Below are 12,870 nucleotides of genomic sequence, written 5' to 3'. Positions count from 1 at the left end.
TCATTCGAAATATTATTCTAGAGAATATTTTTGATAGATTACTTGTCATTTATTTGGAAATATCAAGGAAAAAATTATTAAGATATTGAACATATATATTAATTAATTAACTGATTACCATAATGACTGAATTAACTAATTGACGTAATTATTAAAGCTAAATAGTTAATTAATAAAATAATGATATAATCTATAAATATAAAATTATATTAAGATTTTCGTAATAAATTATTAATCAAGAACATAATAATAATTACTACATTAGTACTACTATTTTTCATGATATAATGAATTAAGATTTAGTTACCAAGTTATTTAATGATAATATAATATAATAACAATAATAATAATAAATAATATTAACATTACAATTATAGTTATATTTATTTATTACTACTACTATTATTATTATTAGTATTATTATTATTGAGTATGAGTCATAATTTTTAAATTACATTAACTTTCTTAATTAATTACTTCCTCCGTCACACAAAGTTTTTCTTAATTTGATCCATCGCGAATTTTAAGAAATTGTTTGACTTTGTATTAAATGGAGGTATGTAGTGAAATAAGGGTCTCACATTGAGGATATTGAGAGGTGTATTTAATGTCTATTTTCAGAAAGATTCCAATTGGGACAAACTTTGTAAGACGGACAAAAATGGTAAAATGCGACAAAGTGTGGGACGGAGGGATGGAGTATTATTTTATCACTCATTTATTTCAACACATTCTTTTCCCATTCTTTGAATTTTTCTTATAAAAATTGTTCATTCTAAATCATTTATTATCACCATTATAATAATAATTATTATTATTATTTTATATAAAAGATAACTAGACTATTTTTACATTTTTAGTAATTTTAATATTAAGTTTTTAAAATAAAATTATGTTTTGATGCAAGAGCACAAAGATGATTAATTGGGATCTTCAATGGCAGATTTAGAACATAAGTTGGAGGATCTATTGGGTGAAAATGATTTGTAAATTGAAGTGAACAAAAGAAAGAGGACATTTTTTCTTTAAACAATAGTAAAATTGAAATTTAAAAAGGATGAGTTTCATCCGTCCAGCATTAGGAGTCCCGGTTAGACATTTCCACAAAAAATGAAATAAAAATATTACTGTATAAACACTAAAAAGCATAAGTAAAAACACATCCGAATAATAAAGCAAATGGGTCACAAATTCCATTATCACATACTCCAAATATTACACACTTAAAATCCGCATCCAACTTAATCGGGATTCCTAATGCCGAACGGAGGGAGTAAATTATACTACTACTATAGTGGTGCCTATTTCGGACTGGGCTTCTGAGTAGATCTGGAGATTGAGTAAAAGAAATAATGCTGGGCTTCCTATAAGTTTGATAGTTTGTTTATGAAATAATTTATTCCACTAGAGTTAATTCAATTCTGACTTTGCCTCTTTCTTGTCTCGTGTGTAAGATATGAACCATCATTTCATTTATAAACCTTTTGAGACTTAATGAGGGGTAATATTGTATTTCAACAAAATAAATTTTACAGGAGTCTTAAATGTTAAAACGATGTCCATTACATACCAACATCATATAGTAGAAATAGAATACTGAATCATATTCATTTATGATATGTATTGAAACAAAGCATATTAATAATTGGCTTCAAATTGTTTCGACTGTGAAGTAGGTTAATTTATACCTCATGATATATTAGCCCAAAATACTGGATAATATTAGCAATCTTCCCTAATATTATGATAGTCGAAATATAATATTTACAGATAACATAAAAAATGAAAGGATCAAAGGAATAACGTGGATATAAAGAAAATGCGACCCTTAGTGGGAATTGTCGAGAAATCAAATTGGATTTGGAAGCTAAAAGGTTTCATTTTTTTCAATTTTTTCTTCATTTTTTGACTTGCCCACATTCTTCTTTTTATTCGTGTGTGTGTGTTTATATATAATTATGGAGTATTGGATAAATAAATAAGATTTGATTTAGAAAAAGAATGGCTATATAAGAGCCTAGTTGACCACCGAAAGGCAATTAGAACGTGCTAACTCAAAGAAAAATGTGCACACATAATTAATTAAATATTACTACTACAATATATTCCTTTATTCAACGCATGGCCTTCTCGCCGTCATTTTTATTTATGTACATTTATATTTTTAGTAAACAATATGCTATATCACATGAATTTCTAGCTTTAAGCCTTTATTTTTCAAATTCTCTTATACTGCGACTAATCAACAATATTTTTTTTTTTTATGAGATATAAGAATATATTAGATGATTCATTTACCTTGTTTTTTTTTTTCTAGCAAGGTACTTCTTCATCTCTTTGGAGAAATGGCTTGTGTACCCTAATTAAACCATCAAATAGTTATAAATAATGAGAATTATAAGTCCCTTTAGACACTCCAAAATTCTAATCCATCCAAATAAACAATGAAAAAGTATACTATTTTATTTTTATTCACCTCGACTAATTAATATGTAAAAGAAAATGTTGTCATAGACTTTCAATTTACAGAAAAAAATAAAAGTTAGTAGTAATAAATACAGTATATGGAGTAATCTTTAATAACAGATCTTCCTATCAAGTACCGATTGCAGGAGAAAACAAATAATATTAAATCTCTATTTATTTATTACTTAGTGCACTTTATTTAAACACACATGAACAAAGAAATAGAGAGGACCGAATTAAGAATTTGGTGGAGGGAACCAATAAAGTAAAGGGAAAAGGCTAATACCTTTTCTAGTGCTTACTTACCAACTTATTCCTTTTTTGACAATACTTACATAACAAACATACATAATGCTGAGAGATTTGCCTCTCAAATCTTAATGGATCTAAAGCAACACAATTTCTAAACCAATTGACTTCCAATTTTCCAGAAATTGCCATTAACTTATAAATGGTATACAAAAGTTTTCCAATATTAAAGTTATGAGTTCATAACTGATAAGCATAAACATAGATGTTGGATCGATTTAAGATGCATGGTTGTCATAATTTGACTCATTTCGACTCTTATAAAATATGATTATAATGGTTAAATACTTCTCACTCTTAATTATAAATATTTTAGGTGTTTTAGGTTATGATGCACTTGAGCTTTCTACTTCTCATCGAGCCGACCATTCAATACTTTGCTGCCACGTCGCAGCTCAACATCTATAGCCTACATTTTGGATGGAAATTACTAGATATATCATAATGAAATCAAACCCCCCTTTTCACCTTCAAGATAATTTTTTTTTCCTGGCGGCTGCTGTTACCACTATTAGTTTCTAGGGATTCAGGAAAACGAATGGCGATGGAGAAGACAGAGACGATGCGACAATAGTCACTGCAACATAATAAGTACACACAAAGAATAAAAGTGAACCTCAATTTCAAAAAATTGGGATAGAATTACAACACCGTGATCTATGGACGATAGCACTAAACCAGCATGTAGGGTCCAACGGGTAGAACATCCAACTCTCCACTCCGACCAGTGGCGGATCTAGGGGGGGCAGGAGAGGGCGGTCGCCCCCTCCGTGCGACTAGTTTCCACTTATCGGGACGTAAAATTACCATGTCCGCCCCCTCTGTTTGCCTCCGGCATCGCCCCAAATAACGAAAAAAATAGCCATATCCGTACTAAATCAAGCTAATACTATATATTCCGCCCCCTCCGTTTCCGGATCTTGGATCCGCCACTGACTCCGACACGAGAATGTCATTATTCGAGGAAGATTACACTAGGCGTGGTTGGTTGGGATGATGTTCTTATTGAAATATAATAAAAGAAATCCTATTTTTTCAAAATAAATTAAAACTATATTATTTCACTATTTTATAAGTTACTCATGCATGGCAAACGTAAAAATCCAAGTACTATTATATAATAAAATAAATATTTAACAAAAAAATAATTAGAAGTACTTTTTTATGAAATATAAAGTGAGTCATGAAAAGAGTAATATAGGGATCGGTTATGCAGTTGACCTTTGTACAATGTTTGCACCAATAAATGGGAGAACAATAATATTCACCATACCGACAGTGCTGGCCAATGAAAGCTCCATACATTGATTAAGTTGAGTGACACATTAAATGAATTTTTTCCCCACTACGTCCCTTGCCAAAGATTAAAGTAACCACAATTGTGATTTGTGAATTCTAATACAAAATATATTTAAAAACTACTAATTATTTAATGTTCAAATTCTGTTTACATTATTATTTATTTTAGAGAAATGCTGATTTAACTATAACTAACGTTGGATTAAACTATTACTAAATGCCTTAATCCGCAAGCCCGGTCGAGTAAGATTAGTCGGATTCCGTCAAAAGGCGGGTTCGGTACACCTTTGGTTAAATAAAATATAAAAAAAAAACCATTTTTTGTTTGAATTGAAATGATAGTATATCACATTATAATGAATATTGAATATCACTGGTCTTTATCAACAAAAGCAACAAACATTTATTTGTTATTTTGCATAGGATCCATAAAATGTCATGAATTAGTTTGGGTACATGCATCTTAATATCTCACTATTATAATGACAAATACTTGAAAAGATATCAAATGATCGGATTTAAAGTAATGATTTGGTACGGATTCAACGAAAAACAAGTAGTAGGACATATATATCTAGAGAGAAAATAAAATAGGTGGTTTCTCAATTTAGAACTTCACTTTAGAACAATGAATTATCAACGTAGAATTATAATAATAATATTTATTTTAAGATAATAAGTATATGCTTAGTATTATAATATGTTAATTAAGGTTTAGTTACTAGAAATAGATTTTTTTAAATTGGAACTACCTTTTATATAAATGTAATTATATACATATAGTAGAAGAGAGAGGGGATGAGGTGGGGCTTTGGCGGTGGTGGTGTTGAAACAAAAGCATGGGGGGAAGAATTAAAAGGATAAGGAGAAATCATGTTGTGTTGTTTGGAAGTATAAGATTAATTGTATATGTCAAAGAAACACACTCACCTATGACGATGAAACCAATTTGCTTTTGCCTTTTTAATTTATTTTTTTATTGAGGTTGACCTTTGAAGTGTCATAAAATGTAATATGCTTCTAAGATTTGTCAATAAATTGAAATCATGAAGCAAGATGAAATTGGTCCATTTCAATTTAAAAAAACATACTACTACTACTTTAAAAAGAAAGTGGTCAAATGAGGCGGCATGATCCATATATCCATAATCCATGTACATGTCAATGTCCTACACTCGTGTATATACTTTTTCAAGTTCTAACATAGATATATTTGTGATATATTAATTTTTTTTTGGCACTTATACATTCTCAGTGAAAAATTGTGATGGAGTGTTAAATGAAGGTTTAATACGAGACAGTTTAACAAGCAACGAATTTGTGAGGTATCAATCAAAAGTCCAGGAGAATTGGGTCAGTATTAAACTTTGACCAAATTATCAAGACGTCGTAAATTCACTTATCAAACTTAAAACTGAACTTGAAATTTTATAAAACCACATATATCTAGAATTGACCATGGTAAATGGAAACATTCGAGGTGGAAAAGATAACAATAATACCAAATATGATATGTAATGAAAAATGAAATGCTTGATAGTTTTCACATCTTCCTTGCACAACATGCATCGATCATGTTTATTTCATCATTTCATGTGTTTTTCATTGTTGTGAGTGTTTGCTTCGGGCTCTGTTTCCAACCTTCACGCGAATACCTTTCTTAGTCACTTCTTGTGTTTCCTCGTTGAAACACTTGAAGTCTATAGTTTGGTCTCAAACACTCACGTGGCACCCATATATTACAATTTCTTTTCTACCGTACTCAAAAGTTTGCACATTACTTTATAAGTGAAATCTTCCATGAACATTTAATTTGCTGCTAATAATCACTAGTAGAATAGCTGAGACTTGATTAAAAAGTTTTAGTTTGTCATTAATGATGTATCCTCCGTACACTAGTACATACTTGCAAATTGCAAGCGACGAACAAAATTAGTGCATTGTTTAGGAATTCTTAATTATTAATAGCCCAACTTTTCTTATCAACCACATTCCCCCCCTCATTAATCGATTCTTACCCACTTGCCTATTTAACATATTTATTAGTATTATTTTATTGTCTTGTCAAGTTTGTGCCTTGTCTTATAGGAGTATGTTTATTATTATAATATTATTAATAAAATCAAAGATATACATTAATCTAATTTTAGACTTTTATGTAGTATGCACCTTAATAATGTTGTTACTAGAAAATCCATAAGGGAAATTTTTTTTTTTGCATGCTAGTTATAATTATTATATCTATTGATTAAATAATTTAATTACTGGGAAAAAAATTTGAATTCTACTTTTTAGTATTTTCAAATCAATGGTAAGCAATCTTCATAAATCATTATTTTCTCAACCAATGAAATGGGACTATATCTATCTCTTTTATATTTAAGAACTGTTTGTTAAAGATTTATTTAATGTGTACCAACATGACCAATTATTTTGTAGGAAACTTTTTTTCGACTTCCAATTATATAATCAAATATTTTATACTTATTAGTATGTGTAACCTAAGCAAGTGTGTGATGAGTACTTTCTCTACCTATTAATTGTTCTATTTTATACTGATGAGGGTTTTTAAAAATATTTTAATTTTAATTTTGTTAAGAATTAAGAACTTTTTTTGTTAAAGATTCAATTAATGTGTACCAACATGACCAATTATTTTGTAGGAATCTTTATTTCGACTTCCATTATGTATTCAAATATTTTATTATACTTATTAGTATGGTTGAATTAGGTTGAGATTTTTTAGCTTAATTAAGAATTCAGATGCATTTTCATCCACTCATCCACAACATCGAAATGTCGATCGCAAGTAGATTATGTCAACTCGGGGGTATTATCGTCAATAGCCTGCACATCAAATGTCAACAACTTATAGTTGACATTATATGTGTAGTTGACATGAATTGTATATGTAGTTGACATTATATGTGTGTAGTTGACATTAATTGTATATGTAGTTATATGTGTAGTTGACAAGGATCGTATATATAGTTGACAAAAAAAAATTAAAAATTAATTTTTTTTTTTAAAAAAATTTTAAAAAATTTAAAAAAATATTTATTGAATAAAATGTACCATGAAATTACCATTCTACCCTTTCATAATTAATTAATCTAAAAATATTCCATGTGGCAAATCCTGGACCACTTATTTAATAAAAATGAATGGTTGATAATACATCTCAATTTTCAATTAAGCTAAAAAATCTCAATTAATCATAACCCCCCTTATTAATATGTAGTATAACCTAAGGAAGTGTGTGATTAGTGCTTTCTCTAATACCTATTAATTGTTCTATTTCATACTGCCGCAGGATTTTAAAAATATTTTAATTTTGTTAAGAAAAGTAAAACAAATTAGTTGAATGTGGGTTTATTTTATATATTTCCTCTGTTTGATATTAAATGTCTCATTTTTTTTATCACTTTGGGTTTTAAAAATTACTCCCTATTTAATTTTGCAAAAAAAAAGATAGAAAAATAAGTGGCCTATGTATCCTACTTTCTATATTGATTTTATAATAAAATATGAGTGAAATAGTTTAGTATAACGTATAATAAAATATAAGTAAAATGAGATATTTATTGGCTGATAGGTGAAAAATGAAACATTTGAAAGTGGATAGAAATAATTGTGAATTGAATGAGTTGGTGGAATATGAATTCAATCATCAAATACTATAACAAATGTAGAATGAGACAATTAATAACTATCGAACAAAAATTGTAAAATAAGACAATTAATGGAGACTGGAGTATTAATTAGAAAGTGTGGGTGCTGGCTGTTGTTCATATCTCTCAGTGTACAAACTTTACAAAGCCTGCCTTTTGACTTTTGAACCTATGCTGGTGAGTATATATATTGGAGCCCAACCATCCTTGAATTCATACAAAATATTCCAAGCAATTAACATATCTCTCTCTCTCTCTCTCGAACATATTAATTTGGTGTAAACACACAGAAACACCTATTAGTGTGTGAAAAAGAAAAAAGAAAAAGAGGAAAATGGAGGCCTCAAGAAAGGAGCAGGATTTGAAGGCAGAAGTTAAGGTTTCTGAAGAGAGCACTCTTGATTGGAGAGGAAAGCCTTCCAACCCCCAAAAGCATGGGGGCATGAGAGCTGCTGCCTTTCTTCTAGGTTCCTTTTCTTTCTCTCAATTACTAATATTTAATATTGTGAGAGATGATGATGATAGATATAATGATGTGCAGGGCTTCAAGGATTTGAGATAATGGCAATAGCAGCAGTTGGGAATAATCTGATAACATATGTTATAAATGAGATGCACTTTTCCCTCTCAAAAGCTGCAAATATAGTTACAAATTTTATTGGAACACTCTTCATCCTCTCACTCCTTGGTGGATTCCTCTCTGATTCTTATCTCGGTTGCTTCTGGACCACTCTCATCTTTGGTTTCATTGAACTCTCGGTATGTTCCTCTCTCTCTCTCTCTCACACACACACACACAGTGAAAAGGTAAGGTTTTGGCCTGATTTTGTTCTATTTTAGTTTTTTGTATTTATACGGCAAACATATTGGAAAGTTCATAGAAAATATTTATCTTATACTAGTATATTGCATCTTCTACAATTGAGTGACTAAAGTTGACTTGGCTTATATTTTAAAATATTGTTTGATTGTGTATTAATGAGAGTGTGGTAGTGAAATACAAGGGTCTCACTTTGACTTTTGGAAATTGAAATCTTTTTCAAATACTTATTCTGACATGATTATTTAGTATTGACATTTATTAACACTAAAAAAAGTAAAACAAACAAATTTATTTTTTCTTGCCCATAACTCTGATTTTGTCCTTGTTTAACGGTATTTATTTTATTTTATATATTTAATTTGATTAGAATAAATGACATGATAATTTTGGGCGAGACAGGGTTTGATCCTGCTATCGGTGCAAGCCCATTTGCCCGAGCTGAAGCCGCCACCGTGTGACATGGTAAAGGATAGCGCGCAATGTGTGGAAGCCAAAGGGTTGCAAGCCCTAACATTTTTCGTGGCTCTTTATTTGGTGGCGTTAGGGAGTGGGTGCGTTAAGCCTAACATGGTAGCTCATGGGGCTGACCAATTCAACCAAGATGATCCAAAACAATCCAAGAAACTCTCCTCCTACTTCAATGCTATCTACTTTGCCTTCTCATTGGGCGAACTTGTTGCCTTGACCCTTCTCGTTTACGTCCAGACACACTCGGGCATGGATATCGGCTTTGGTGTCTCGGCAGCCGCCATGGCTATGGGCCTCATTATCATCATTTCCGGCACGCTTCTCTATCGGAACAAGCCTCCCCGAGGAAGCGTATTGACACCTATCGCACAGGTTAGAGTTTTTTCTCAATCACTTTTTTTGTCCATTATTAATAATGTCCCATTTTGAGATGTACACTATTGATAGTAGGAGTATTAATTACCATTCCATCCTAATTTTAATTACAATCTTTAGTAATAAATGAACCATATATATCACCAATTATTCAATTATTTTTTATTTGAGCCAATTATAAATAAATAAAAAAACATACTAGTTACCTTTTGAATCTTAGTCAACTTCTTTAGCTGTCTCCTCTAGGATTATTATATGTTACTGTATTCATCAAATTTTCTGTAACATGCATGTATATTGTTTGATAGTGCAGCTGTTTGTCTCTGCTGATTATGAATGTATTCTTGTTTCCGTTAGCTGATCAAGATTAAATTATCCTCCAACTCTCAGTTATAGAAACAGAAAAATACTAAATAAATAATAATCGAATAGCAAGAGTTAACCACTTGATGCAGGTGCTGATTAGCCATTCATGTGTGTCGAATTATAATACTACATTAATTCAGCTATGTCGGAACATTTGGCATCTAGCTTCCACCTAATTATAATACATCAACGTACACACATACGCATTATTTTTATTTTTATTTTTATTTTATTGAATATTAAAGATAAACATATATAAATTGTAGGTACATGATGCCTCTAAAGTTGAATCTAACCGGATCAATTTTTATGAAAATTATTTGCACATCGAAATTTTGTTTAGATTAATGTTTTACTTACTAATTTTCCTTATGTATTTTGTTTTAGGTGATTGTGGCTGCAACTCGAAATAGAAAGCATGTGTGCCCATCTGACAACACCATATCCGACAGTTTTCCCAATAGTCAACCCACCCTAAGATTCAGGTAATTTTAACTATTTCCACTTTCCATCGTGCATAATTCTTTTTTTTTTTTTAAAAATCAAAGTTGGCATGATTCATAATAATAAATTCTTTTCTTCAATTAGACAAAATCCACCCTAAAAATTAAACTAGTGTATCGCAATGAAAAAAAAAACTAGTCACTCATATATATGATAATATCATTTCGACTACGTACGATGTTTACGTATGATTTCTCAGTTAATATACAGTACTACTTCCGTCCCACGATAAAAGTCACATTTTGCTATTTTGATTTGTCCCACAATAAAATTCACATTTCACTTTTACCATAAATAATCAACTAACTTATTCTACTAACATTTTATTATAAAACTAATATCTGTAAGTGAGACTTATAGTCCACTAATTTATTTAACCATCTTTCACTCGACATTAATTTCTTAAAATTCGTGGCCACGCCAAAATGTGACTCCTATTAGTATCAAATAAAAATTCATCAAAACTTTTTACCTTGTGAATAGATCTAAACTTTATAGTTTTTGCTGGTGATTAAAGTTGATGATATTTTAAATAATTTGGCGAATATGGTGATTCACATGCAACTAAAGCCTAAAACAAAATTGAAAATATTCACAGATTGTTGAACAAAGCATGCATGAAGAAAGAGGAAGGAGAGAGTAGTAAATGGAGAGTATGCAGTGTGAAGCAAGTGGAGCAAGTGAAAACTCTGATATCAGTGCTTCCAATCCTATGCTGCACAATCATCTTCAACACCATCCTCGCCCAGCTCCAGACCTTCTCCGTCCAGCAAGGCGCCGCCATGAACACCCGCCTCTCCTCCTCCTTCCACATCCCCCCCGCCTCCCTCCAGGCCATCCCCTACCTCATCCTCATCTTCGCCGTCCCCCTCTACGACGCCGCCGCCCCCCGCTCCATCACCCCCCTCCGCCGCCTCGGCGCCGGCCTCCTCCTCTCCACCTTCTCCATGGTCGCCGCCGCCCTCGTCGAGCGCAGGAGAAGGGGCAGCTTGCTGTCGATATGGTGGATCGCGCCGCAGTTTGTGATATTTGGGGTGTCGGAGATGCTGACGGCGGTGGGGCTGGTGGAGTTCTTCTACAAGCAGCCGCTGGAGGGGATGCGGGCCTCGCTCACGGCCGTGACCTACTGCTCGTACTCGTTCGGCTTCTTTTTGAGCTCGGTGCTGGTGTCGCTGGTGGACGGGGCGACGGGGTGGCTCAGGGATAATGACCTTGATAAGGATCGGTTGGATCTGTTTTATTGGCTGTTGGCGGTGCTTAGCTTTCTTAATTTTCTTAACTATCTGTTTTGGGCTAATTGGTATTCCAGTGGTGTTAGGGTTGGTGGTGATGGTGATGGTGATAGTGTTGTGTGATTTGGTTTGGAGATGCAATGGGGTGTAACTAATACTATGCTTTAATTAGCATATGAAATGTACAGGATATGTATGTCATAATTTGTAGATCAGGTCATTTGATCATTAAGGTTATAAAAATGGTGTTGCTTATCCACTAGTGGTGTATTAATAATACTCTACTTATATGTGTTTTATAAATGTATTTATATGTAGTATGTGTATAAGATGCATACGTACTCACGAGGGTGCATTATAATGCTAACTTTTCTTAACTTGCTAATTCATCAATGCAGTGTATTAAATATGTCAACATAATCAATGCCAACACATTGTATTAAATATCAATATCAATACGATGTACTCCCTCCGTCCCACTTTAGCAGTCCTATTGACTTTTCTGCCATCTTTTTGTAAAAATAATAAAAAATAGTTAAAGAGAAACGGTAAATTAAAAGAGAGAATAATATAGAGAAAAGTCTTATCTATATTATTGTCTCTCTTACTTTACCATTTCTCTACTTTAACTATTTTTTATCATTTTTACAAAAAGAGAGCAGAAAAGTCAATGGGACTGCTAAAGCGGGACGGAGGGAGTATTAAAATAATCAATTAGGTTTATGCATCATGTTGATATTTTTAATATATTGCATTGATGAGTTAGCAACTTAAGAAAGTTAGTAACGGATCACACCTCTATGAGACATATGAGATGTAGGCAAGTGTTGCAGAATCAATCTCATTTTGTGTTTCTAAACTGGTTTTGAATGTGTAGGGTCCTCACTTTAGTGCACCCACTGTTTTTTTTGTTAATGCATACTTTATGACAATAGTGCTGCTACACAATAGAAAAAATTAAAGGAAACAGGAGAACCAATTCTCAGTATGGTAATTGGTAAGTTGGTTACTCTGTGTGAAAAAGAAAGAGTTTTATAAAGAAGGCAACCATAAGATTATGCATGAATAATGATGAGACAAAATGAAAGATGAGACACATAGCTCTCATTTTCTTACTATGAATGATTCACCTTTTTCACAAATAAAAAACATGTCTGAAACATGTTGGAGGTGAGGCCCCCTCCTTTGTATATCCTCCAACCACCAATTCCTTGATGCTACTGTGTTGCCTAAAAGATAAGCATTAATGGCCCCTCCATTGCAAAACCAATATGACCTCTTTTTTTCTTGCTTTTAGATTCCTTTTCATCCTTGCATTGTTGGGATATGATTATGATGATAACTTACCTACTCTACC

General features: G+C 31.9%; 1 protein-coding gene across 1 annotated transcript; it reads left to right on the top strand.

Annotated features, from left to right (window-relative positions):
* The first annotated feature begins 7,891 nt into the window (after positions 1-7,891).
* On the top strand, positions 7,892-11,772 carry LOC125192227 (protein NRT1/ PTR FAMILY 4.3-like). Its single transcript, XM_048089741.1, has 5 exons — positions 7,892-8,212; positions 8,287-8,504; positions 8,968-9,408; positions 10,165-10,262; positions 10,880-11,772. The coding sequence occupies exons 1-5, from the start codon at positions 8,080-8,082 to the stop codon at positions 11,634-11,636; spliced, it is 1,647 nt and encodes a 548-aa protein (XP_047945698.1). The 5' UTR covers positions 7,892-8,079; the 3' UTR covers positions 11,637-11,772.
* Positions 11,773-12,870: the final 1,098 nt, after the last annotated feature.

The sequence above is a fragment of the Salvia hispanica genome, chromosome 6 (assembly GCF_023119035.1).
Source record: "Salvia hispanica cultivar TCC Black 2014 chromosome 6, UniMelb_Shisp_WGS_1.0, whole genome shotgun sequence".
In the NCBI taxonomy this organism is placed as follows: Eukaryota; Viridiplantae; Streptophyta; class Magnoliopsida; order Lamiales; family Lamiaceae; genus Salvia; species Salvia hispanica.
This window is presented reverse-complemented; position numbering and strand designations above follow the sequence as displayed.

Coding starts and splice junctions, on each gene's coding strand:
- LOC125192227 (XM_048089741.1), top strand. CDS start 8,080: ATGGAGGCCTCAAGAAAGGAGCAGGATTTGAAGGCAGAAGTTAAGGTT. Junction 8,505..8,967: donor TTGGTTTCATTGAACTCTCG/GTATGTTCCTCT, acceptor TGGGCGAGACAG/GGTTTGATCCTGCTATCGGT. Junction 9,409..10,164: donor TATTGACACCTATCGCACAG/GTTAGAGTTTTT, acceptor ATTTTGTTTTAG/GTGATTGTGGCTGCAACTCG.